The sequence below is a fragment of the Vulpes lagopus genome, chromosome X (genome assembly GCF_018345385.1).
Source record: "Vulpes lagopus strain Blue_001 chromosome X, ASM1834538v1, whole genome shotgun sequence".
Lineage (NCBI taxonomy): Eukaryota > Metazoa > Chordata > Mammalia > Carnivora > Canidae > Vulpes > Vulpes lagopus.
The window spans coordinates 118,931,910-118,959,095 of record NC_054848.1 but is presented as its reverse complement, the minus strand read 5'-3'; the positions used below and the strand labels follow the sequence as shown (position 1 = coordinate 118,959,095).

The window sequence follows — 27,186 nt, the reverse complement described above, 5'->3', positions numbered from 1 at the left end:
CAGGGGCCAGAACCGAGTGGGAAGCAGCTATGTGTGAAAGAGCCTGGAGAAAGGGCAGATCCACAGTAGGGTGCACAGTGTCCTGCAGATGGGCTTCTTCAGAGTAGATCATTTCCCAGGCTCCCAGCCCCAAGAAAGACCCCTTGAAGATAACTCAGCTGCTCTTCTCTTCCTTCCTCAGACTTGGACAGGCTAAAGCTCCTGGAAGCTGAGCCAACATGGTCTGCACTGTGCATAAGCTTGGCTGTTAGCTGGACTTGGAGGAGGGCTCCTAGATGATTGAGCCAAAAACCTAAGACAGAGAGGCTTCAGGGAGAATTCAAGAGGTAATATGGACACCTGCACAGCTCTTCTAGTTCCCAAGGCTGGGAGGGCAGTTGAACCCAAACCTTCATGGCTTATCAGCAACAGCTGGCTCGGGGCTGGTAATCCCATCTGACAGGTAATCATCCTCATTGTTCTGCTTCATCTTGGTTTCCAGAACCGTAATGCGCTGCTTGAGCTTTTGCTGGGCTCCCGTGTATTCAGCCAGCAGGCGGCCAAAGCGAGTGTACAAGGTCTCCATGTTGGTCTCCAGCTGCTCTAGCTTCTCTTGCACATCTATGTCCATGCTGGCTGCCACCTCAGTCTCATCCAGCAACCCCTCCTTCATCAGGATCTCCCGGCCCCTCTCCTCCAAGACCTTCTTGGCATCAGGGTACTCAGTCACGGCTTCCATAAGATCATCCTTGGACAAGCAAAAGAGATCTGAGTAACCAAGGCTACGGATGTTGGCTGTGCGTCGATTGCCCATTTTGCTGCCCTTAATGTTAAGGATACTGATCTCTCCAAAGCAACTCCCAGCCGAAAGCAGGGCATATTGAGTAACACCATCATCAGCCACCACTGCCAATTTGCCCTCCTTGATTATGTACATCTCCTTGCCAATATCCCCCTTGCGGCAAATGTAATCACCAGGACTGAAGACCTGAGGACGAAGCTTCAATACCAGCTCCACCAGCAGGCCAGCCTCACAATCCTGGAAGATGCGCACTTTTTTGAGTGTGGACAGATGGACATTGATGGCTATCTCAGCCCTCAGCTTGGCTGGCAAGTTCTTGAGAACTTCCCGCTCATCCACACTCTTCTTATTGGTCCACAAGTAGTCAAACCACTTAATTACCTTGGCTTCCATCTCTTTACTGACCTTTCGGAACTGCATGTAATGTTTGACAGCATCAATCTTGGCCTGGAATTCAGCCCGAGTGGCATTCATGTTGGAGATCATGGAGCCCACGTTTCCCACAATGGTGGCAAAGATGAGGACACCAATCAGGAAGTCAAAGATGACAAATAAGTACTCCTCATCCTTTACAGGGGGTGGTGTCTCTCCAATGGTGGTGAGTGTCAGGGTAGACCAGTAAAGGCAGTAGATGTATTCTCTAGCCAGGTAGCCATACTCAGGGTCAGTGATGTTGGGATAAACCCAGGTGTCAACGCCAAAGCCAATGGACTTGGAGATGGCATAGTAGATGCAGGCATTCCAGTGGATGATGACCAAGATGTAGAGGACCAGGTTGCTGATTCGGAATATGTTAGGGTAGCTGGTGCGTGTCTCAGTGCGATCAAAGAATTCAAACATGCGGGCAAAGTGTAGCAGGCGGTTGAAGCGCAGCTCAGGTCTGTGGATGCCCACAGCAAAATAGATCAAGTCTGTGGGAATGATAGAAGCCACGTCCAGCTTGAACTGCAGTGTGTGGATATAGTTGTCCCGCAACTTCTTAGAATCTTTGACCAGCAGCCCCTGCTCCAGAAAACCTAGTAGAGATGCAAACCAGTATATCAGTACTGCCCTCAGGCCTGTCCCTCTAAATAAGCTAATGCTCAGCAAGGGACAAACTGCACACTCAGCCCTCCTACCCAAGGAGAGTTATAGGAAACTCACAAGGCAGAGCTGGCCTGAAGGACCCTAACACATGACCCCTAGGCTTGAACCTCACTAAGCACACAGGGACTGTGAGGTTCAAAGAAGAGCAAACACCAACCCAAGTCCCAGCCAGGCAGTTGAGTTTAACGCTGTGTCAAGAAATCTTCCTAAAAATGTGGATTCAGGAGTTTGGACTGATGGGTCATGCTCCTGTCTATGCATCCCACTTGCTCACTTACCTGTGCGCAATCGAATGAAGAGGTCCATGATATACACCACATCTGAGAAGTAGTCCAGCACCAGCCACACTAGGTAGTAGCCTTTCTGTAGGTCACTGAAGCAGGCTCTGCAGGAAGACAGGACTGGGCTTCTCTCTCAAAGCCAGCCAAGGCCCTCTGGAGGCCTCAAACTGAGTGCCCACTGAGCACAGGGCTTGAGATAGCTACTAGGGACACTGACAAGTCACAGTCAGTCTGGTGTCATGAAGAAACTTATTAACAAGCAACATATACCTCCTTAAATAGACATCCACACTGACCATTACTTGTCTCTTATCCACTGGACTATGAGTACCAAGAAGATGGAGACCACCTCTTAGTCATTACTGTATATGTCCCATGCCCTGCCCCAGAGCACCAGGATTTTTGACAGGGGTGAGTTGAGCCAAAAATTAGTCACTGGAAGTATGAACTATAATATACAGCTGAATAGCCTCCATGCCCATCTCTTCAACACACACCTATTGAGAATTCAACACAGAGCACTGGCCAATCCAGGTGAGAGAGAAGACAGTAGCTGGGCTTAGCCTAGAGGCAGTAGGAATGGAGAGGTTAGAGGCTGCAGGAGTTTTAGGAAGAATTGACAAGACTTGATGACTGAATGGGTACAGACCCAGAGAGGGAGCAGAATAGGAGATAGAATGCACAATGATGACCCAGTGAGTGTACGAGTCAAAGGGAAGAGCGGTTTATTCTTACTACTTGGTCACATTTCAAGTAAGAGCCAAGCCCCTGGTGCACCAAGCCTACAGAACAGTACTATGCCTGCCTGATGTTCACTTCAAGTCCTCCAGCCAACTAAGCCATCCTGAGACAGGGTCTTGGCATATGTTCCTCCTTCCCAGAATGTTCTTTTCACCAGGTTCAGGCATCTAAATAACTGATTCCCTCTCACCATTCAGGTCTCAGCTAGGATGTCACCTCCTTAGAGAGGACTACACTGACTGACTTCCTCTAGTAGCTCCCTGCTTCAAGTCCCTTGGGCATTTTTTTTGTTCATGTTTACTATCAGTGACTCTCACTAGCCTGAGAGCTCCAAGAGAGCAGAGGCCATGTGTGTCTTGTTCACCACATCATCGCCAGCACATAGCACAGAGCCTGGCACCCAATGGATGCTCAGTCAAACCCTTGCTAAATAAATAAAGTGGGGGATAGGGTGGGGTGGGAAATGATGTCAAAGAAAGCTACCTGTGAGAGTGGCTTTGGAACTGAAACTGTAAGAAGAACCTCCATAGGCTAAAAATGGGGAAAGAAAATCTTCTCTTGAGGAAATAGAATGTTATGATTCAAGAGTAGTGATTGCTGGAGCTGAGGGTATGTCCAAAAGGTGGAACTAGAGAGAAGGCCAGGTCCAAACGGCCTTAACAGTTACTCTGAGGGCTTCAATTTCATCCTGTGAGCAATGGGGGTGGGGGGGAGGCATTGAAGGATTTATTAGGAGAAACTGACGTAATCAAATCCCAGTTTCTACTAACTGTACTAGTTGCAAGTGTGAAGGATGCATTGGAGGGGGCAAGAGTGCCTGCAAGAAATGGGTGCAAGACTATTGTAGTTGTCCCAGGGAGAGAGGAGGGTGGCCTTACCCAGGCCAGTATTGGTATGGATGGAGAAGTAGGAACAGATACCAGGAAGGACATACATGAAGCTTTGGTAGCATATTAAATTGGGAGGGGGCATTGGGGGTTAGCAGGGCAGAGGGAGGTGCCATTGGCAAGCAGGGGATCCAGAAAGAAAACTGGGTTGAGATGAGCTCTGTGTCCACAGCTGGGACTGGTACACTCTTAACCCCAAAGCCTGTGTGCTGCTTTGGCCACCCCTTCCCAGATCCCTCTCTGCTCACCTGGCCACCAGCAGGCACCAGTTGTAGAGAACAAGCATGGCAATGACAAATAGCCAGCGGTAGTACCAGTCCCCAGCTGGATCCAAGACAAATAGTTCAAATTTCTTTCTGAGGAGACAGACAGAGGGCAGGCTTGAGGATTAGGTCCTCACTGTGGCAGCACCCCAGTTCCCAGAGGCCAGGAGTCCTTTAAAAATTAATGCTTAAGAGGATGTGCAGGGTAAGGACCAGGTTTGCTCAGGGCCCCATTTTCAGGGAGACACAACTTGGTACTGGGCATCTGAGTAGAGCTCAGATGGGCCAGGGTCACCCATCTTCCTACTTTAACCCCACACAAGCCCATTGGTCCCCATGCCTTCCTGAGACCCCTCGCTCAGAGGGCAGGACATGGCAAGGGGCAGTCTTTTCACTGAAGTAGGCTTCAGGGCCTGGGGAGGTACTTCCACAGGATGGTAATGAGCACTCAGGGCCTGTTCCCATATCCCTCCTGGGAAGAGAGAGGAACTCCAGAAAAGTGAGTGCCACGTGCTTCCTGCCCACCCCACCCTCCCTGTTTGGTCCCTGGCCTCCAGCTCCCAAATTGCTTTCCCAGATGCTGCATCCTGTCTTGGCAAAAGCTCTTTTCCTCCACCGGCCAGAAGTGGGGAATGTCGGCTTGGCCAGACATCCCCAGTCGCCAACTCATTCCTCAAAGAACAGAGCTTCCAGCTCTACCTTCTTGGCCCTCCCCCACTCCCTCCTGCTCAGTTGTTCCCAGGCCTTCCCCAGCCAGCCAGCCCCCCATATGGCCTCTTTAAAGGCCCACCTCTGTACCCACATTGGCACTGGTGTGGGCATACTCTCAGCAGCACTCCCTAATTGCACCCTCCTCTGCATTTATTGCCTGTTGGAATTGAGACTGAGGCTGGCAAACATTTGTGTGCCCTTGCTGTTTCCTTCATAAGCAGTAAGAGGACATCTGGCAAGGGACAGCTAAAGGAAGAAAAGCCACCAAGAGCTCCCATGGCAATTGGTTCCTGGAAGTTGGAAAGTCTGTGAACAGGGACAGTGGAAACATACTAGAATTAAAACCATAGCAGGTCTCCCCTGTCAACCCTTTTCCTTGCCATGGCAGGACTTGCTATAGATTTCAGTCTTCCCCTGGCAGTGGCATAAGAAACCCCACGAAGCCCTACAGTCGCATGCATGAAAGCCCTTCTAGTCCTACAAGCTGGACAACTATACTTGGTGCCCTTGCCCTCGCCGTCCTTGTCGCCTTTGCCATCCCCTTGCTGCGTTGTCACAGTCTGGAGCTCGGGCCCACGGAAACGCTCCAGGAACGAGTCAGGTCGAGCTTCCTCCTCACGGAAATTCTTGTTGGCCCACTCCCTGATGACCGCCACCAGGCGGACAATCCTAGAAATGAGAGAGAGCATGGGCCAGAGAGAAGAATCATGCTATTCAGAAAGGATGTGGGCCCAAAAGCTCACCACTTAGTGAGGGAGATGGAGAAGGGACCTTGGAAACAGGCCAGTCCATGATGCTTCCCATGCTAAGAGTTGGGATGTGGACCAGCACTAAGGACAGGAGGCTGGGGTTTGGGTATGACTAAATGCAGCCTGAGAGGCAAGGAGTTGTTCTGGGAAGACTTCTTGTATGAGGTGCCATCTCAGTTGATGGTGAAGAACAAATAGGTAGTCTCCAGGGCAAGATAATGGAGGACAAGTCAAGAGGAAGATTGGCCCAGGCTTCCTGATTTCCCTATGGAGCCTATGACTCTGGGCTGCGCACCTCAGGACCCTCTTCTTAGACCCATTTGCTGGGGAGGATTCCTCCTCCCTCTCCCAATGCTGAGACAGACAAGTCTGAAGGGAATGCTCCACTGACCACTCCCAGCTCACAGGAGCCACCTCAGGAGAAAAGTATTTCCCATGGGTCTTAGCAGAAAGGCTCAATGGGACTGACAGAAGGGGAATTATGGTAGCCATTCTGACAGGTCCCATAGGCAGAAGCAGGTAGCATGAGAGCAATGGTGGAACCTACCTGTGGAAGCCACCCCTTCCCCGCTGGGGGGCATCCATCTCCGCCAGCCTCTGAAGTTCTGAGGAGGTGTCATCATCAGCGGCAGACTGTGGCCTGTAGAGGAAGGAACAGAGCTGACAAGGGTTACTCTGGACATACCTTGTCTCCTATCAGCACTTTTCTCTGCTGGGAGGTGCCTAGAAATCCAATACTCCCTCTTTAGAGGATTTCCTTAAGCCAAAGGATTGTTTACTCTGACAATGAGGCAGAGCTGGAAAAAATTAGAAGCCTCCAGGCCATCCCTGAAAAGACCCAGCCTCAACAGACTCACCTGCTGCTGGTCCTGGGGTCATCTTTGCCATTGGCCTTGATGGCAGGAGGTGCATGGTGGTTGTGGTTATTGGCTGGGGAACTCTTCACACCATTGGATTTTTCTGTCATCCTCCATGTACAACCGGTTCCTCACCTGCCAGGGAGATGGTGAAGAAAAAAGTCACAGAGGATCTTGGACACCAGATAAGGCAGAGGAGGTACAGATGAGCAGTGAGAACAGAACCAGGGCTCACCTGGGAAACCCCAGCATTCCTGGGTACTGCGATGGCACAAATAGCACTAAATTGCAAAATGTGTTTATTTTTCTTTTACCCCAGTGTATTTTTGACATATAAACTATCAAAGCTAAAACAAAACAGAACAGGTAAAAAAAACTGTCTGAGATGGGGTGCCTGGGTGGGCAGTTAGTTGAGCATCCAACTCCTAGTTTTGGCTCAGGTTGTGACCTCAAGGTCTTGAGACAGAGCGCCATGTTGGGCTCCATGCTCAGCACAGAGTCTGCTTGAGATTCCTTCTCCCTCTCCCTGCCCCTTCTGCTTGTGTATGCTCTCTCTTTCCCTGCCTCCCTCTTAAATAAATAAATAAATAAATAAATAAATAAATAAATAAATAATCTTTTTTTTTTTAATGTCTAAGACATCTTCTGGTGCCCTGTCTTTGCAAATGTCTGGAACATACTTAGGCTGCTGAGCACCTCCAAACCAACAACTGCCCCCAAAATCTTGCCTTATGGAAGGAGATGTATCTCCTTGGCCCAAAGCAGCTGCTACCCCACCCCTCACTCCCAGCTCTCTGGTTCTGGTTCTCCTGACCTGAGATCACCTCAGAACTCATGCTCTTAGGTGAGAGTTCATCTCTCATTGTCTTCTTCAACCAGGGGTAATGTCTCTGGGGCTCCTTCCTTTCAGCTCCAGTCACATTCTCTCCAGTACCCCCTAAGTAATGTTGCACAAGCTGAGGAACAAAAATGAGCCCATGGCTGGGACAGGGAGTGAGAGGTAGAGAAGGGAACACTCCCATGGGCTCCAAAGGCAGTGGTACCAGTCAGGACTCTCTCCTTTGGCTACAGCAAGCCTTGGAAAAGCTGAGAAGGAGCATGGCTAGAACAGTGTTATATTCTAAAAAGATCCTCTGGCTGCTATGTAGAGACTGGATTAAAGCAAGGTAAGAGGCAAAGTGGTAGGGAGAAGACTGAAGAAGATGGTGCCAAAGGAGCCGGAGACAAATGGGCAGAGTGGAGAACTATCCAGGAGGAGAAAGGACGGGACTCAGAGATGGATGGGGAGCACTGGAGAGCAAATGGGTGGAATTGCACAAAAAGAAAATACAGACTAAGGGACCAGGTCAGAGCTCTGGAGAACCCCAAAGTTTAAATATGAGCATAGGAGGATGTGTCCACAAAATAGACTACGAAGGAGCAGTCTGAGAGGGAAAAATCCTGAAGAAAGACAGGAGATTACATTCATTCTGCATTGTTTCTTGCCATGGGTTCAGAGAGGCTGGAGCAAGAGAGATTCAGAGCAGCTCTTCCCTGCTCGGTCTGGTCAGCATGACCCACCAGATTCAATCAGAAGTGGTAAGCACACCCCTTCAGGTTGCCTATAACCCCTACTGCTGAAATCCTGCCCCAGTCCCCACTACCTCATCCCCTCTCCATCCACTAATTCCAGATTCCAAAGCTGTCACCATGGTGATGGCAGGCACACCAAGCTCTGCGGTGAGTGGTAATAACAAGCAACCTCAGAGCTGCTCGCCCGGTGCTCTCTGTGGGACTATGGCACTGGGATGCTAATGAGGACACCTGAGGGATAGGAACCAGCATCTCTCAGTCTCTGCTTGGACCCTAGAGACAGCAGACCATGGAGACAGAAAGTTCCAGGCAATGCAAACAAAGCTGGTACCACTCACACTGATCAGAGTTGGCCTCAATGGAGCACTGTTCAGTGAATGGATAGCAGGAGTACAGGTAGAGCAATAAAGGTTAAGTCCATTGCAGGGATGGAAGGGACACTGGTGTGAGGAGAGTGGACCCAGAGTGGGGTGTGAGCACAGGAGGCCGAGGCAACCCAGGAAGCATGCAAATACCAGACAGAGGACTTGGGACAGCCTCACTGATAGAGATCCAATGCAGGCCCTGTGTGCCACCACTTGGATCTCTTCCTTCTTTTCTAATCATCCCTAATGGCAGTGGCTCTCAGCCCACAGACGGATAGCTTTGGGGGCACATGGCAACATTTGTGTCCTCTCTAAGTTTCTAGCACCAAGAAAGATTTGTCTCCTATTATTCCTACTCCTTCTCTGCTAGGAACAGGACCTTCCTTCAGTCTGGTTGCCCAGCAACTGCCCTGCCACACACATTCCAGTTCATAAGACCCACCCCCTCATGCTGCTTGCCAGGGAGCAAAGGCAGGCAGCTATCTCCTGGCAGTGCAGGGAGCTATGCCAGTGGTTCTCATCTGCATCTAGTCCTAAGGCTTCTAGTACCATCATGTCCCAAATTAAGGTCCCCAACCAGGCATCTCTCCCAAGCCACTCACCCGTATCTCCAGCAGCCTGGTAGACATCTCCTTTGAGGTACCTCAAATGCAACATAGCTAAAACTAAACTTGACACCTTTACCTACAAATTGACCTCTCCAAGTTACCCATCTCTTAAAGGGGGACTACCCTATACCCGTCGTCCAAATCAGAAACCTGGATGTCAACCATAACTCTTGGTTTCCTCCAATCATCATATCCAGACAACCTCTGTCCTCAGTCAGTTGTCCCCCCCCCAAAAGTGTCAAAGATCTGTCCATGTACTGCCCTCTATTCCCAAGGCCCTGGTCTGCTCTCAAGCCTTCACTGTTGCTCTCCATACATGCTGCAGCAGACTCTGGACTAGAGGGTTTGCTGGGGGTTAAAGCTCTCAGAGTGGATGACCAGAAAAGGAGGCTGAGGGGAGCATCCTGAGGATCTGCAAAGGCCACATGGAGCCGAACAAGTGAAGGAAATTGGTGGCCTTATCAAAAGCAGTCTCCTGCCCCCCTCCCATCTAGCAGCCAGTAGTTTTTTCTCTGTATTTACAGGTTTGATTCTGCTGCTTGTTTGTTGGTGGGAAAATAGGCAAAATGGGTTAGGCAAAATGGGTGAAAGAGGGTGAGAGATACAGGCTTTCAGTTGCAGAATGAATAAGTAACAAGGATGAAAACAAAGCAAAAAGGATGAAAACAGTACAGTGTGGGGGATATAGTCAATGTTATTGTAATGGCATTGCATGGTGACAGACGGTAGCTACACTCGCAGTAAGCACAGCCTAATATACAGAGAAGTTGAATCACTATTATGCACACCTGAAACTAATATAACATTGTATATCAACTATACTTCCAATTTTTTTTTTTAAAAAAGAGCATCCTCAAGGAGTGATGGTAAAAGACAGCATGTTTTACAGGGTTTCATAATGAGTAGTAGGAGGTGAAGAAAAAAAAGCTATGAATATGTCTAACTCTTTCCAGGAGCTTGACTGAGAGAGAAAGGAGAGAGATAGAATGGAAACCGAAGAATGTGGGGTTGCAAGAGTTTCGTTGTGTTTTTCTGTTATTCTTTTACTGAAAGGAGATAATAAAGCAGGTATAAAAATTCTGAGGAGGGATTCAACAGATAATGAAAATATCTGCGCATCCATCCAACTTCAGTTAAGACAGGAGCTCATGAAAGATGGATGTAATGAGTGGGCCTAGGCACCAGAGGAGTAAGAGGAGATTTATCAAGAACATAGGCCAGGAGGGAAGGAGGTGACAGTTTAGATGGGGATAGGGATACAGTGAGAAACAGCTGAAGGGGCTCACTCATATAAAACCCCAGAATTCTCAGTGAAATGACACCAAGTTTCACCTTCAGAGGCACCAGGCAACAGTAGACACAGACTTTGGAGGAGGTCTAAAGGTTTGAAATAGCTGCTTGCAGAGATGCATGGGGGAAACTGAGCACGTGTGAGGGCAGGACTAGGCTAGGCAAAGAAGACAGGAGAACATGTAATTGGCAAAGACGAGAGAAATGGGCTAGGTCCTAGATAGAACGTGGAACCCTCAAGAAGGGAGGCTTTCAAACAGAGTAAGACATAATGATTCTGTAAAAAGCCTGACATCAGTCACGATATACTTCTGGATCTCTTTCCTTCTCACCCACAAGTTGAACAACAGACCCAAGACTTTTATAGAACAACCAGCCCTGGTCCAAGGAGTCTCTTGGACCCTGGTTGAGCGCATTCTGAGGACAATTATTTAAGAGATGCTAAGACCAGGGACAGAAGGGACAAGTTAGACATACAGCCAAGAGAAGAAGCCAGAACTACTAACTTCCAGTTTGTGTCTCATTCAAATGCTCATTGTTGCCTGGTACTCCTTTATTCATTCATCTAGCCCATGCACGTTCCCAAAGCACCCGCTGTGCATCAGGTCTGTGCTAACTGCTGAGGTCAAAGAGATGTTTCTGGCCAAACCTTTGACCTCAGTGTTGCTCCCAGAATAAAAGAGACGATAGGAGCACAATTCATCCTCAGAGTCACTTCTCGATTCATGCCTGTTCTGTTTCTCAGAAGCATTTGACACAGCTTGTCTACCCTCTCCTCTCCTCCTTTCTCACTGGCCACTTCTTAGTGTCTTCTGAAAAAGCTTCTTCCTCTTTCCTAACTCCAAACTTTGGAGTTTCCTGAACTCAGTCTTTGGATGGATTCCTTATAGTTCTCTTCATCATTTCCTCATCCAGTCTTGTGGCTTTAAACACATCTGTATGATGATGACTTGCAAATTTATAACAACAGCTCAGCCTCTCTCCAAAACTCCAGTTTGCCTCTCGGATATTACCACTTGAATGTTGAATAGGCATCTCAGACTGAATATGTCCAAAACTGAGCTCTTGATCTTCCTCTCCAAGCCTTATCCTCCGGTACTCACCTGCATCTCAATAAAGACAATGCTATTGTCCCAGTTATTCAAGTCAAAAAACCTCAGAATCATCCTTGACTTCTGTCTTCTATTATATCCGCACATTCTACCTGTGCAAGTCACAAGGACTCTACCTTCAAAACATACCCTGTATCCAGTCATTTCTCACTATTTGTACCATTAATATCTTAGTCCGAACTACCATCTTATCTCAGTGCCTGACATATAATACGTGCTCAATAAGTTTTGAACGAATAGTCAATGGACGGTACTTGCACTTTCTCCAGTCCATTACTCCCTCTCTTTCAACATCCATTACTTTTTTTAAAAAAAAGATATTATTTATTTATTCATGAGAGACACAGAGAGAGAGAGAGAGAGAGAGAGAGAGAGAGAGAGGCAGAGACACAGGCAGAGGGAGAAGCAGGCTCCATGCAGGGAGCCCAATGTGGGACTCCATCCCGGGTCTCCAGGATCATGCCCTGGGCCGAAGGCAGGGGCTAAACCGCTGAGCCACCCAGGGATCCCCACTACATCCATTACTTAGCTTAGGCCACTACTATATAGAATAGGTCATTTTAAAGATTTTATCTGTTTATTTGAGAGAAAGAGAGAGAGAGAGAGAGAGAGAGAGAGAGAGAGAGAACAAGCGTGGAGGAGACCATAAACAGGGAGGAGAGGGAGAAGCAGATTCTACACTGAGCTGGGAACCTGACACGGGGCTCAATTCCAAGACCCCAGGATCATGATCTGGGCCAAAGGCAGACACTTAACAACTGAGCTACCCAGGTGCTCCTAAATTGGTCATTTTAAAGGACTATATGAGACTTCTGCTTCTGGACAAGATGGATTATCAGGGACTGGATATACCCTCCAGAATGAAACAACCCAAGTTCAGCAAAATACACGAAACAGCAGCTTTAAAGACATTAGGCAACAATGGCAGTGACCCCTAAGAGTCAGGAAACAAATGAGGTGATCTCTACAATTGCCCCAGATTACTTTTATGAGAGATGCCGGGCCATGGCACAGAGAGAGGAAATCCAGGTGGAGCCTGATAGATTACCTGGATTGAGAAGACAAACATGAGAATCCAAGGAGAGCAAGGCAGCTAGAGTTTGCAGAATAGAGTACGGGGGAAGAGAAAGCTGCACAGAGAGAGAATTCTGGAGATCTGCGGAGTCCCTTTCAAGTTGTCAGCTGAGCATTTATCAACACATACCTATGAGGAACGAAGTTATCCAAGGCTGGGGAAAGAACCATTCCAAAAAACCAGGGTTACACTTCCCAACCCTAACACAGGGCATGGAAGAGTGTCTGATGCCACCAACTACACTGGAAAGCCTAGTAATTCATGGACTATCTGGTGATGTATCCAGGAGGATCCTGTTACTATAGTGGGGAATAATTTGTTCCTCGACTGAACACTGTTCTGGTCCTGCTGAAAAAGTCTGAAAAGCAAGACTCAAAAAAATCAAACTCTCTCCAAATAAGTTAACTTCATCCCAGGGCAAGACCCAAAAATATTTTTAAGAATAAAAAATAAGTATTTAGCACCCAACAAGGTAAACTTCACGATGTGTGGCATCCACTCCAAAATTACCAAGCATATAAATAATGTCTGTGCAATGAAGAGCAAATGATCTATCAATCAAAACAAACCCAGAACTGACACAAATTACCAGACAAGGGTATTAAAACAGTTAATATTACAAAGAGAAAAGAGAATCAGAAAAAGAAAGAGCAAAGCATCAAAGAGCTATGGAACAACTTCAAGTGGCTTAACATAGGTGTTGGTGAAGTTCCCAAAGGAGGGGGGGGAGATAAAAAAATATTTGAAAAAATAATAGCCAAAATTTTTCCAAGTTTGACAAAAATTATAAGGCCACAGATACAAGAAGCTCAATGAGCTAAGCACAGGAAACATGAAGAAAACTACACCAAGTTATTCTATATGTTGGCTAATCGAACTCCAATTAAAAAAATATATACCAAAAAAAGGACTACATGTGCTGTGATGAGCCCTGGGTGTTATATGGATGTGTCGAACACTGTATTGTATATCTGAAACTAAGATTACACTACGTTAACTAACTGGAATTTAAATAAAAACTTCTTTTAAGGAAAAAAAAAAGAAAACTACACCAGGGCATATTATAATTAAATTCCCCAAATATATTGATAATAGGAAAACCCTAAAAGTAGCCAGAAAGACAAGACACATGATGTACAGTCACAAGGGTAAGGATGAAATCAAATGTCCAATGATAATGAAATAATAATGAAAATCCCTCTGCTGAGCTTCAGACTTTCCTTCCAACTTCCAACTGAACATTACTTTCTGGCTACCCTTGGACAGGGGCAGTTCACCTCATCCCAAATCACACTGAATCCACCACCACCATCAGCCCTTAGACAGACATTTGTGACTGACTGAGACTGCAAGCCTTCGGCTTCTGGCCTTTGAGGTGCCTTGGCACTCAAGCTTCTCCCTGAAGAGCATGTCCAGGCTCATTGTCCTTGTGCCCAGCTTCCTGCCAAGTTCCCAAAGTCCTACAGTGAAGCCCGAGTCCCGACTACGCCACTCTTTTTGCCAGCGGCCCCCCCAACTAGATCCTGTACTGCCTGAGGGCATACATCAGGTTCTGCATTGTTATGCACTGCATACCCATGCCGCACCACAGCTGGTTCCTGGAAAGCACTCCACACATGCTGATGGAAGGAAAAAAGGGATGGAGGGAGGGAGGAGAAGACATAAAGGCTAGACTGTGGTGATTCTGAGAAATCTCAGAAGACAGAGCTTAGAAGAGGGAACTGCTAGTAGAGAGATTTCCTCCAGTGAATCCTTCCAGGTCACCGGGTATCCCAATGTCTTTTATCATCCAGGCCATCCTGGCCTCAGATTCAAGTTAAGACTAGCCAGATTTTTTTCTCCTATGACTTGGGAAGGGAAATCTTCCATAACTGACAGCCTAGAGAGGCAGATTCCAAGTCTCCGCCGGACGCTTAGCGCCCCAGATATTCAAATCCAGCCATTACAGCAGAGAAGGTCCTGGGCTGCAGGCAGAGAATGGTACCAACAGGTAATGGGGATCATGTACATCACAGGTGGCAGGACAGTAGGGGCAAGCAAGCAGGAAAGCAGGGAGGTAAGGTGAGCAAGCAGTCAGTGACAAGGAGAGCCAAGAAGAAGCCAGAACCTGGGAGTGCAGGGACAGTTTCTAATTCATTAAGCAGCTACCATGTGCTAAGTACTTGCCCTGGGTTAATCCATTTAATCCTCACAACAACCTGACAAGTCTGATGCTATTGTTATTCCCACAGCGTGGATTCACACCTAAGCAGTCTTGCTCCAAAAAGTGATCCACCTTTGGTTCTGGCCAGCCATCCAGAGGTGAGGTTCTAGCCTGCCACTTTAATGAAACAGATGCTTAAGAACTATTTGTTGAATAAATAAAATCTCCAGAAGGATGCACAGGAAGCAGGGCTTTGTACAAAAGGTCTGGCAGGTCAGTAGAGCTGGCCGTTCATTTGACAATGGGCTGCAGCCTCTTGTGTGGACACCATGACATCAGAAACTTGCCATGGTAAAGAAAGAAAGAAGAAAAGAAAGAAAGAAGAAAGAAAGAAAGAAAGAAAGAAAGAAAGAAAGAAAGAAAGAAAGAAAGAAAGAAAGAAAGAAAGAAAGAAAGAAGGAAGCTTGCCATGGTTGGGCTTCTTTTACCAAGATAGACTTTATTTCTTTACAGAGAACTATGCGAGTGGGGCAATATATCTGACATCAGCCACACTGAGTCCATACTCCAGGCCAAGGAGGCCTCTCCTAGGATAGGCTGGACCCTAGAGACAGTAGCCAATCCCATATCCCCAAACCCTGTTGTCCTCACTGAGAAGCCCCTCCTGTGCTCTACATTTCTAGGTGCCCACAGGCCAACTCTATCTCTGGGTGCAGACATGCTGAGCCCTGGACTCAACATGTCCCAATCTGAAATGACCTTCTGACCCTAGCCCTGGCTTTTACCTCCACAATGCCTTATCTTAAGAAAGTCACACCTCTCCCCACGCGTGCTCAGTCCAGAAACCTAGGAATCATCCTTGGTACCCACCACCCCATCTGCAAAGCCTGTTGGTTCTACTGCTGAAATCTTTCTCCAATACCTTCTTCTTTCTCCAGCCTGACTGCTGCTTCCCCGGGTCTGGCCTCAACCCTGCCAGAACTCTCTGACTCTTTACTTATTCACCTCCAGACTCCCAAGCCTACCTCTTCTCTACCTTCCGCACCATCAGGGTGAGTTTAGTAAGTCAATACCTGGGTCTGTCTGTCACTCCCGCTTCTAAAACACATGGACAAATGCCCTCACGTTAGAAATAAACTTCACCAGAGCAGGAATTTGTCTGTTTTGTTTCGTCATTAACCCCAGGACCCTAGCCCAGTGATAAGCACATATGTATTTGGGAAGTGAATGAATGAACGAATTAGTAAACAAATGGATTTCCTGAACTTGCAGTTTCCCATATCTACACCTCATTTCGGTTCACTATTCCCCACTTTCTTTGTATTGTAAACTTACCATGTCCTTACATTAGTTTACTGTGTCTCTCTCATAAAATGGTCAGTCACATCCATGTGAGCAAGGACCGAGTAGGCCTTATTCCCTGCTAAGTGCCAGAATTAAGGACAGTGTCAGGTACTTATTGAATGGATGGAGGAACCATCTACATGAGAAATACCAAACTCTGCTTTGGGGCATTCAAATCCCTTCTGGATCTCACCAGACCCACCTTTGCAGCCTCATGTCTTGTGGGGCCATCTCACTTTGGAGCCTGGTGGAGTGTGGCTATGTCTGGCCCTGGCAGTTCTGAGGATGCTGCTCACACTCTGCCAACTGCAGGACCAGGACACTGGCAGGAAATCTAAAGACCAGGCCACCCCAACATTAGCTGCTTCTTACGGCCACAGGCCAACACGGATGAAGGTGACACTTTCTGGACTGGCATCAAGATCAGCTGAAGGGCCAAAATGGAGAGTCTATCCCTGCCCCAGGCCTGAATGTGGAATCTTCCCTCAGTCAAAAGGTCCAAAACTTCGTCGCAGATGCTTTTGCCCAAGTGGCAGAGGGGCTGGTTCTCAAAACCTGAGAGACCTGCCCTGGTCATTCTCCCTCAAGGCTCTTCAAAAGAAGCCAGGGTGCATTTGAAGGGCCAAAAACAAAGACTGCAATCCCAGTAGGGTTTCTGGAAGAAGCATTACATAACCCCCACCCCTACCTCCATCACTTCTCATATGCAGAGAGCCATGGAGCTCCGAATGGCACATTCCATGCTCTGAGACTGGGATGCCCAGAAATGCCCTGGGTCAGGCAGGCAGTGGAGGAGGCAGGGGCAGGTGGTAAGGCCCACAGGCTTTTCCTTCCCTCCCACCAAAGCCTGTCCGGCCAAGCAGCCCTTCAGCCCCTCTATTCCAAGTCTTCCTCAGCCACTCTCCCTGCCACTCTCCTAGAAGAGAACAAAGACAGCTGCCTTGGGCCAATCCTAGCATGGCACTCAGTGCCTCCATACTTCTGGAGCCCCAGGATTTGATTCAGCTTCTTTGACAAGGGACAATGGTTCCCCACACAGTCACTTTCCCTCAGCTGGGAAAGACCAGTCACATGAAAGCCCTGTCACGACACACTCTAGGACCTGCACACTTTCATGGGCTCCGGCTCCTACCCCATGGAGGCCACCAGCCCTGGTTACAAGAAGGTGCCAACCCTTGATCAGCGGCTGCTTCAACCCAATGCCAGCCCCTTTCCTCACCAATCAGATGGCTTCAGAGGCAGGGTGTCCCCTGGCCACAGTTAGCATCCGTTGGTCCGTCTGTGAAGCTTCCAACCAGAGATAAGCCCTTGGGGGTTCATCAGCACCTGAAGCCAGCAGTGACTTCCTGGTATTCCTGTTCCCAGGCCAGCAGGGTCCCTGATTCCCCCACACAGCTGGCAGCCTCCCAGTCAGAGAGCTGCCCCACCCCACCTGACACCAGCATGGGAAGCTGGCAGGGGCCCAGAGGAGCTCATGCCTACGGCTGCAGCAAGCTCAGGACCCTGGCCCCAGGGGACATCTGCCCACTGGAGAAGCTGCCGTGCCTGCTGGCTGGATGCGTGACCCTCTCACTATGGGCCCTGTACAGGTCAGACTGCAAGAAGGTGAGGGCTGGATGCTGGGCTGCCTGGCTGTGTAAGCTGCTTGTCTGCCCAGATCCACGAGCCAGCCCCTCCCAAGCTCCCTGAGGAGCCCTCCCTTACATGGAACATGCATCACTCAGGGCTTTGTGTCTGGGGACTCAAAGCTGCGAGCTCACTGCCCCCATGCACCTGCCTCCCGCCTTGGCCACAGTCCTGGCCAGCCTACCTCCCAGAATGCAAGCCAGGGAGAAATCTAAGAGGGGCCATGGTTGGAGAAGTGGAAGACGACAAGAACCATCGGGTGACAGATCATTAGCTCCTTTTCAAGAGGCCAAGTACAACCAAGTCCCCTCTGTGCACCTCACATCCCTCTCTCCACATGCCCACCTTCCTCTGCCAGGCTTCCCCAGCTGCTGGGAAGCCAACCTGAGACAGAAGAACCAGGATATGGAGTTTCAGCAATTGCCGGGGCTGGCGGGGGTCTCAGTGCCAGCCTAGTGGGACTGGCATGATCAGAGGCTTATAGCTGCTATAGTCACCCGCACACACAGCTAGGAAACTGGCCCATCTCTCAGTGGGTTGTATGGGGCAGCTCACGTGAGATCTCATGCATGAAGCCCAGGACTCAAACAAGTAGACACATCTGCACAACAGCAGGAGGTCACTGCTGGCTGTGTCACATATGTGACCGTGAGAGTTCTCGGGGGTGCATAGCAAGCTGATCGTGGGAGTTAGTTCTATAGTGAGGCTTAACACTGTGGGACAAGGGGCTTTGTTAGGTCCACCTGTAAGGTTTGCCTTTCTCAGGAGGATATTACCAAGCAGGACTCGTGCAATTGTTCAGATTGTCGCCAGAAGGCCTGGCAGGGGGTGCCAGCCCCCACAATAGGGCCCCTCCCAGAACTCTGCGGAGGAGCCCACTGCCTGCCTCCCAGGCCATCCTGGAGTCCAGCATGGGGCAGCTCTAGCTCCAGTTCCCTTCTGGAGGCCTCTGTAGATGGAGCAGGCAAGGCTAGCAACAGTAGTCACACCACACGGTGAGGTGTGGAGGGGAGCCAGGGTCTATGCAAGTGCTCCACCTTAGCTCACCTAGCCCAGGAGACATCTCTCCAGGGGGCTGCCGCGGTGTTTGTTTGCATCTCGGCTAAATTGCTCCCAAGGGTGAACCTTTGTTTCGCAACATATATTCAGCCAGACTTTTTCTGCAAACATGTCCGTGTCTGCTCTCACACACATGCACACCCATGTCCCAGAGGGCAGGTCTTGCTCTGACCCTCAACAGACTTCTCTTTGAGCCTTCTGGCACAGCCAGCTGGAACAGAAGAGAGGGGCAGCTTTCAGAGAGCCACTCAAGGGCAGGCTTCCTGGCATCCTTAAATCCAGGCCTCTCTACTCGGCTCGGCTGGCCTCCTTCCACATCCTCAAAGGCAGCGGGGACTTTGGACTTGTGGCTGTTCCCCTTGATAAGTCCCTGCACCTTGGGCCCTGGTCTGCCCTGAGGCTGTGGGGAGGGATGGGGTGGCCTACAAGGACGTTACCAAGCCTTCCTTTTAGCCCTTGGATGATTCCTGGGCAGCAGGGTCCATTTGGAGTGGACAGGGAGGCTCCAGGGCATCTCCAGGCCTCTTGGCCTTTCCCAACTAGAAGCACTTGTGTCTGGAGGCCGCCCTCTCCCCATTCCCCAGGGGGCCTTCCTCTGGCACTCCATTACCTTCTCTACTCTAGGACCAGAGGGGGAAGCTCTCAGCTATCTTAATTAAGTGTTCTTGTCTCCACTTTCACCAGGGCCCAGACCCCGTGGCCACATACATGGCATCCCACAGGGCTGACAGGCGGCCTCCCAGAGTCAAGAGTAGAAGAACCCCCTCATTGTGTGGGGGCCACTGAGTATCAGAGGATGGGGCAGGAGCAAAGCAGGCCCACAGCTCCAGTCTCTCTCTCTCCTTCCCTCCTCCCTTCCATCCCTCTCCCACTGTCTCTCTCACATCTCTTCCCATTGTCTCTATCTCTGTCTCTCTGCCTCTGTCTCTATATCTCTCTCTCTATCTCTCTCTCTCACACACACAGTCATGTTGATTTTATATCTAATGACTAACATACTCTGTTACATTTATAGATGAAGAAGCTGGACAGATTTGGGGGATTGGGGAAGGTCCAGTTAGCCACTAAAGCCAATGAGAATTTTCTGGGTCCCTGCCCCCCCAAGAGACATGTATTTATTGCTTGGCGCCAGGCAAAGGGGCAACAGCTCTTCCCAAGATCTCCTGCAGCCCAGCGCATCTGGGATCAGGCCCCAAACAGTGACACTCCCATTTGTTCAGCCCAAGTCCCAGCGCCCTACCAGCAATCCGCCCTGTGTGAAGTTAGCTTCATGGGGGCTGTGGACATGGGGGAGAGGGGCAAAGCCCCTCCATGTGGCCTCCCATTTGCCTCTAGAGCTGAGTCAGGGCGTTGCCCTCAGTCAGTCTGTATGAGACAGGCAGGGCCTAGGCTGGAACACAGGAGAACTCATTCCAGACCTAGCCCTGCCCCAGGCTTGCTGGATGACCCAGGGCCATGCTCTTCCTCTCAAGGATTCAGTTTCGTCCTGAGCAAACGGAAAGGCTCCTGGTGCACTCCAAGTTTCCTCTGATTGAGTCCTTGCAGCGCCTGGTCCGGACACACTGCGGAAGAATAGCTTCCCCACGAGCACTCATGGGCGTGAGCCCAACAGGAAGGACCTTGCCAAGCCCTGCCCCTCAGAAGGCTCCCTGCCTGGGCAGGGGATCTTGGGGGGGGGGGAACCAGGACCCCTGGGGTGGGGCATCAGTCCAGTCCCTGCAACAGTGACTATCCACAGGGGCTGTCCCTACATTAATCCCAGATGAAAGAAGCTCAGCCACCAGGGTTTGCTGCTATCAGTAAGTGTTTATTGAGCATGTTCTGCGTGTAGAGCCCCGTACACAAAGTGGAAGAAAACTGGGAAGGCGCAGCCAGGGCCCTGCCACAGACGATGGAGCCGAAGGGACACCGAGGGCACATTGGCGGGGTTCAGCTCTCAGATGGTGATCATGGAGCACTGATGGACCAGCAGGACGCCGCCCTTTTCTGACCTCCCGGCAGCACAGGCCTCCCCAGGCCAGCGGGGGAGAGGTGGGCAATGGCTCTGACGCTGCTAAGGGCTGCTGGGAGATGGAAGGAGCACAAGCAAGAGTGGGGCAGGGGGGAAAGGCAAGAGGAAGGAGAAACGGGCTCCGGCGCTGGAGGCATCACTGGCGCATCCACAGCCACAGGTTGGCAATGCAGGCCGACACCAGCACGGTGAAGAACAGAGCTTCCCTGTGGCGCCAGGTGGCGCCCTGGTTCTCCAGGGCTCGCAGGCGGCTGGTGATCACCTGCAGCTGTAGGGCCGAGGGGCTGGTGAGTGAGTGACGGGGGAGCCCATGGCTCACCCCTGGGGAAAGTACGAACTTAGTACAGGAAGGGGCTTTGCTGCCCTCTGGGTGAGAAGCAAGCAGAGCCTCTGAAACCAGGGCCTGGGGTGGGCCCGAGGGCCGGGTCGCCTGTGTTTGCAGGTGCAGCGGCCTAGGCCCCTGGTTGGGGTTCCAAACCCCAGTTGTGTGGAGGAAGCCAGCTTGTCCCAGCTGTGCCTGGGGAGTCGGGAGAGGGCATTGCAGTCCTGGGGAGCAGCCAGCACCTCCAGAGTGAGGGCTCCAGGATGGGTGACACCCAGAGGCTGAACAGGGCCACCAGGGCAGATGTGCCTCCAGGCCTGCTGTCCTCTGTCCCTAGGAAGACAACACCTCCCCCAGACCTCTTAGCAACATTCTCTCTGCACAGACTTCTACCCTTTTCTGTTGCCTCTTCATCCTCCTTTTGGCTTCTCCCATTCCCTCCTCACACATCTCAGGGAGAGACACAGAGCTGATGCTGCCATCAAGATAGGACACTAGAGCTCCGAGGACAGGGAGGGAAAGGAGGGGAGCTTGACTTCACCTCTACTGCCAGAGGCTAAGATGACTTCAAAGGGGGTGGTCTGGTTGCTGCTGAGGCCCACCTGCCCCTTCCACCCTCACAGTGGGTCCATGGCATGGGAGATACTTACCTGCCTTTTCATGACTTCCATCTCCAGTCCATTGAGCTCTTCTAGGCCAATCTCTGTCATCATATCAGTCTCTGGGTTGCTGGGAAAGAAGAAAAGACGGAGGGTCAGAGGTGCTGGTGGTCCCTGGCCAGGCATGGCAGGGAGCATAGGAAGGCCATGAGGGCAAGCAGGTAAAGTCAGGGGCTTTTGTAGACAATGACTCTGTCTTCCTGAGTCCTTCACTTCCCAGGTAAGTAGGCCCTGGGAGCTGAGGGCTGGAAGCCATCCTAGCCCAGGCTCAGGGTACTCAGAGTCCGCAAATGGGTAAGAGGCCAGGAGTTTCATGAGTGATGGAGAGGGGGCAACAGAGCCCCAGAATTCCAAGCACGGCCAGCTGTTCACAACACCTTCCCGGTCAGTCTGCTTGCTAGCCCATCTGATCCACTCTGGTTTCTGCCCAAAGAGCTCCAGCTTTCCTCCTGCAGGGGCCCTGGGATCTTTCTTACCGCTCATAATGGAACCTCATGTTTTGGAAGCCATGAGGATGCTCCTGGGAATGGGCATCACCGTGGCCTGGTTCTCTCAACATTCTGGGTAATGGTAGCTGGGGCCCCTAAAGAAAGGAATGGTCAGTAAAAGTAGCCTACTCGGTCTCAGCTGAGCAGCTGCCTCACACTGGCCAGGACCAATGATGTACCCTATCAGGAGTCATGGGGTAACTGATCCTCTGGAATCAGGGACTGGCAGCTTCAGACCACTAGAAGAGCCTGGGAATCCCACAAGTTGTCCAACTGTCACCACTCCACCCACACCATCGTCCTCAGTAGCTTCTAGGCATCCAAACGATGGGGAAGGAAGGATCCCTGTTCTCTGCCAATGCTGTCACATGCAGACATCAGCTGAGTCAGAGAGGAGAATAGAAAAACTCAGTTTTAGAGCTGAGTAAATTGAGGCTTGGCAAACGACTGGACTTTCCAAGGACACACAGTAAGTGTTGGAGCTCAGGATAGAACTCTGGCCACTGGGAGACTCTCTGAGTCTCTGAGTCTCTAAGTGAGCACAGCCGTCTCAGCAGCTATCATTTTTATCCGTATCTGGAGTGGATGGGTCTGGCCCACAGCTCTGGGGCTAGGGTATCTCATGCCTTGAGGAACTAGTGTGGGCTAGAGGAACAGAACGTGCCAGACCCACCTGGGTTCAAATCTCAGCTCTGGGCTTCCAATGCAAGAAGAAAAATGTCACAAGCTATTTGGTTTCACTCATGCCACATGCCATTCTCTAAGCCCTAACCCACATCAAACCATTAAATCCTCATCACAACCCCTCAAAATAGGTATCACTATCATCTCATTTTGAAAGATTGGAAAACTGAGACACAGAGAGGTCGTGTTACTTGTCCAAGTCACACAACAGGTAAGTCGCAGAGCAGTCATTTAAAGCCAGGAATGGGGGCAGCCAGGGTGGCTCAGAGGTTTAGTGCCACTGCCATCAGCCCAGGGTGTGATCCTGGAGACCTGGGATCCTGGAGACATGGGATCGAGTCCCATGTCAGGCTCTCTGCATGGAGGCGGCTTCTGCCTGTATCTCTGCCTCGCTCTCTCTCTGTGTCTCTCATGAATAGAAAAATAAAATCTTTTAAAAATAAAATAAAATAAAATAAAATAAATAAAGCCAGGAATGGTTGTGAATTTAGAATTATATGCATAATAATATATAAGAATTTTATAACTAGCACTTTGATGGAGATTAAGAAAATCGATGAACTTCATTAACTCCTAGCTTCTGCTTACTCCTTCAAATAGTGTTATTTTTATTTTCATTTACTTTTCAAGTCACACTACTTCCTCAACACCCAAATCAGCAAAACACTATCATGAATTTTTGGCCTTTCATGCTGTGATTCTGTCAAAGGTGGTGATAGTTCCATTTGGGAGGGGGGTGCTCAAAAGTCAATAATAAATAGAATTGGTAAATTTCTTATTTCTAAATGTCTAATTTCTAAATTCAATATATTTACATATATAATATATTTAATATATAATACATATCAATATATCGGCTGTTTCTTTTTAAAGTATTCCTGTGGTCCTAAAAGGTAACTGTAATTAATCCAGATATTATATCTCCCCACTGCCCCCCCTCATCCCATTCTGCCTCAATCTCATGGGCATGGGTGGCTTGCTGGAGCCTGACCTGCTGGAGCAACCTGATTTCACTTCTGCCATTGGAGACGGGAAACCAATTCAGTATTTCTGGCTTATTTCCATTCCCAAGAGCTCTCTGGGAGCTCTTTTTCTCTTTATTCATTGGCAGTGGAATCACTTAGGCGTTTATCATATCTCATTCCCTGGAACAGCCAAGCCTCCGGAATCTCCAATCTTGTTGACTTTCCCCACTAGCTTCTGCAACAGTGTAACAACCATGGTGACTCTGGCTAACAGAATCTGCTACAGAACTACCTGACTCAACTGATTCCCTAGAATAGTCGAGTCATCCTTCCTCCAACATGGCTACCTTTTCCCAGTACTCTTTGCAACAATATGGCTGCCATTTTTTTTCTAGAACATTCCCTCACCCAGAGTGAATGTAGCTTAAAGGATTAGCTACAGAACAATGAGACTCAGATGATTTCCAAGAACACTGCGTCTCCCTTCCTGTGCAACCGAGGTGCCTTTTCCCAGTAACATTTGCAACAGTATAACAACCATTTTTCTAAAGCTTTCCCTCCCTCACAGTGAAAGTGTGGAACACATTGGATACAGAACTTGAAACTCAGATGATTCCCTTCAACAGTCAGGTCCCTCTCCTCTCCAACTGGGTTCTCTTTTTCCAGCAACTTTTGCAACAGTATAGCAACCATGTTTCCAAAGCTTCTCCTCACTTAGCAGTGAATGTAACCTAAAGGATTGGCTACACAGTGAGAGATCTCGCGGGATTCCCTAGAACACTCAGGTCTCCCTCCTCTCCAAAATGACCGCCTTTTCCCAGTATCCTTTGTTACAGTGTACCTGCCAGTTTTCCAGAGCTTTCCTTAACCCACATTAAATGTACTTTAAAGGATTGGCTACATAATGGTCAGATTCAATTGATTGGATTTCCTAACAGCCAGGGAACATAGGAACCTAACTTGTCTTAATCTTTTCCCAGACCTGAGAATCATATTGTTTTATGTATGTATATTTCTATTTAACAGAGTAGATGAGGTCCATCTACAGTATCAAGGATTACTAATGTCTTTCACTTAAAGTCCACAGAGTGTAGATGCTAACTAAAATTCCAAAATGATGGGGATCCCTGGGTGGCTCAGCAGTTTAGCGCCTGCCTTTGGCCCAGGGCGCGATCCTGGAGTCCCAGGATCAAGTCCCGCGTCGGGCTCCCAGCATGGAGCTGCTTCTCCCTCCTCCTGTATCTCTGCCTCTCTCTTTCTCTATCATAAATAAATAAATAAATAAATAAATAAATAAATAAATAAATCTTTTAAAAAATAAAATAAAATAAAATTCCAAAATGCCTTCATGGCAACACCTAGACTAGTGTTTGATGGAATAACTGGGAACTACAGGCTACCCAACAAACAGGTAAACTTGACCCTCATAGTGGTCTAATCATTAGAGAAGCTGAGGGAGAATTTGGACTTAGACCAGGGACTGTAGGACCTGCATGGGGACAGTGGAGCCTCCAATGGCTGCAGACAGATCCTTTCTTTCCTATCCTCCTTCCTTTTATTCATCAATGATTCTCATGATTCCAGGCTGATTATTTAGTTGATAATTAAATAATTTATATAGTTATAATTTATATAGATAATATATATAATATAAATATAGGAAGGAAATATACATATAGAATTATTTATTCATAAAAGAAAGTGTCATTTCACACACAATAAAGTTTTGCAGAATAAAGTGTATATGTAGTCCCCAAGGAATATGTGAATCCAGTGTTCTGGAAACCCAAGGTTGAGCTCCCAGCCTACCAAAGGATGGCCGTGACCTCTCAAAGGACATCCCTGCCTTCATTGCCTCACTGGTACACAAAAGCTTTTTCCTTTGCCCCCAAGTCAACATCTGGCTCTGCTCAACCTACCGTCATGAGGCTGGAGCCCCTATAGTCTGTTGTCCCAACCCCAGCCTAGCCACTGCATGCCAAGGACTCCATACAGTACCGCTTTCTTGCTCCGGTTGCCAGTCATATTCCAACCCGATTGACCTGCAGCAGAGCCAGCAGCCTTTGGATCCGCCTTCTGTCGCCGCTGAGAAGCACCCACAGACTGGGATCCATGCTCCATCATTTCTAGGCAAAAGAAGAGAGGCCCCAGAAACACCCATAGAGGCTATACCAAGGCTTCCTGGACACAGGACACACCAGAAAGAGGATAAGGTACCCAAACTTCTTAGGAGTCATTCAATATTCATTCACTGTTGTCCCCTGGCAGATCCCAAGCCTCAGTCTGTTCATTTGTTTAAAAGTTTAGTAAGTATTTCTTGAGGGCCAAACTCGGCTAGGTTACTGGAGGGAGAGCAATGACCAAGACACAAGATCTCAGCAATCTAGTAATCAACTGTCTATGTGTGCTTAGCTGAAGTGAGGGGGCAAAATGGGTATAATCTATCAGTGTTAACTCAGATCAAGAGATACACTATCCCAAAATGATAAGAACAGGGCAACATGGTGGAAGGAAGGGCTACTTCTAGAAAAGCCAGAAACACCTGTGAGGCAGAGACCTGCAAGACAAAAATTATGGCAGCCATGGAAAATCTAGGAAAACAGCATCCCAGGCAGAGGTAACAGTCAACACAAAGGCTATCAGGAAGAATCAGCCTTCGGGTATTATGAGGACAAGTATAAATGCAGTGTGCTGTGGGTCATCATACCACAGCATGAAATATATTGAGGAGGTGGCGTTGGCTGGCTCTTGTAGATCAAGGAAAGGAGTTTGGATTTTACTCTAAAGGAGGAAAAGGCATTAAAAAGGAGAGAGAAAAAAAAGAAAAAAAAAAGAAAAAAAAAGAAAAAAAAGAGAGAAAAAAAAAAGAAAAGAGAGAAAAAAAAAAAAAAGGAGAGAGAATTAGTCTGATTGATCTTATAAATTGAGTGCTCTGGATACTTTGCCATAAACACAGTGGTAGCTTGGACTGGGGGAGATAAGGACCACACATGTGGATCCCATCCTACTCTCTCACAGGCTTCAAAATGCTCACATCATCAATACCTTTCCCCCCAGCTTCCTGTTCATCAAGGCACAAATACAGGTATACGCACACCAAGGCACAGACACACACAAAGCCACACATACTTGCATATATATGACTCTTCCCAGCCATGAACACACCTTCTCCAACACATGTGACTGGGTGCAGACACCCAAAGGAAAGGGACATTACAGGGGCTCCTCACCTGCTATCACCAGGTGCTCCTGGCTTTTCCCATAGCTTCCAGGAACCAGCTCTTCAGCGATGGATGTTCCCATCTCCTCCTTGATAGTAGGAGGGCCTCCTGCCATCACAGCTAGCGCTTAACTATTAAGCTATAGCCAAGGATACACAGGAAGCTGGGCACAGAACAGACTCTTGGAAAGTCTGCTCTTCCAGGGGCAGGAGCTAGAGGAAGATATATCTGGCCATGGGGGTGGAGCCACACTCTTCCACAAGACTCAGGCCTTGGACCCAGCACC

The 27,186-nt window shown here is 48.9% G+C and overlaps 2 protein-coding genes across 2 annotated transcripts in view; both read right to left on the bottom strand.

The window, feature by feature from the left end:
* Positions 1–379: 379 nt before the first annotated feature.
* CNGA2 (cyclic nucleotide gated channel subunit alpha 2) overlaps positions 380–27,186 on the bottom strand; it is a 50,751-nt gene continuing 23,944 nt past the window's right edge. Inside the window, exons 2-8 of the mRNA XM_041742075.1 lie at positions 21,534–21,612; positions 6,357–6,491; positions 6,047–6,139; positions 5,249–5,419; positions 4,025–4,132; positions 2,146–2,252; positions 380–1,797 (exon numbers count right to left, since the gene is read on the bottom strand). Of these exons, the coding sequence (XP_041598009.1) occupies positions 392–1,797; positions 2,146–2,252; positions 4,025–4,132; positions 5,249–5,419; positions 6,047–6,139; positions 6,357–6,466 (1,995 nt within the window). The 5' untranslated portion in view covers positions 6,467–6,491; positions 21,534–21,612 and the 3' untranslated portion in view covers positions 380–391. The remainder of the gene's footprint in view (positions 1,798–2,145; positions 2,253–4,024; positions 4,133–5,248; positions 5,420–6,046; positions 6,140–6,356; positions 6,492–21,533; positions 21,613–27,186) is intronic.
* Positions 20,478–27,015, bottom strand: FATE1 (fetal and adult testis expressed 1). The gene is made up of 5 exons (XM_041742085.1): positions 26,910–27,015; positions 25,678–25,805; positions 22,019–22,125; positions 21,534–21,612; positions 20,478–20,829 (listed from the first exon to the last, which is right to left on the bottom strand). The coding sequence occupies exons 1-5, from the start codon at positions 27,013–27,015 to the stop codon at positions 20,698–20,700; spliced, it is 552 nt and encodes a 183-aa protein (XP_041598019.1). The 3' UTR covers positions 20,478–20,697.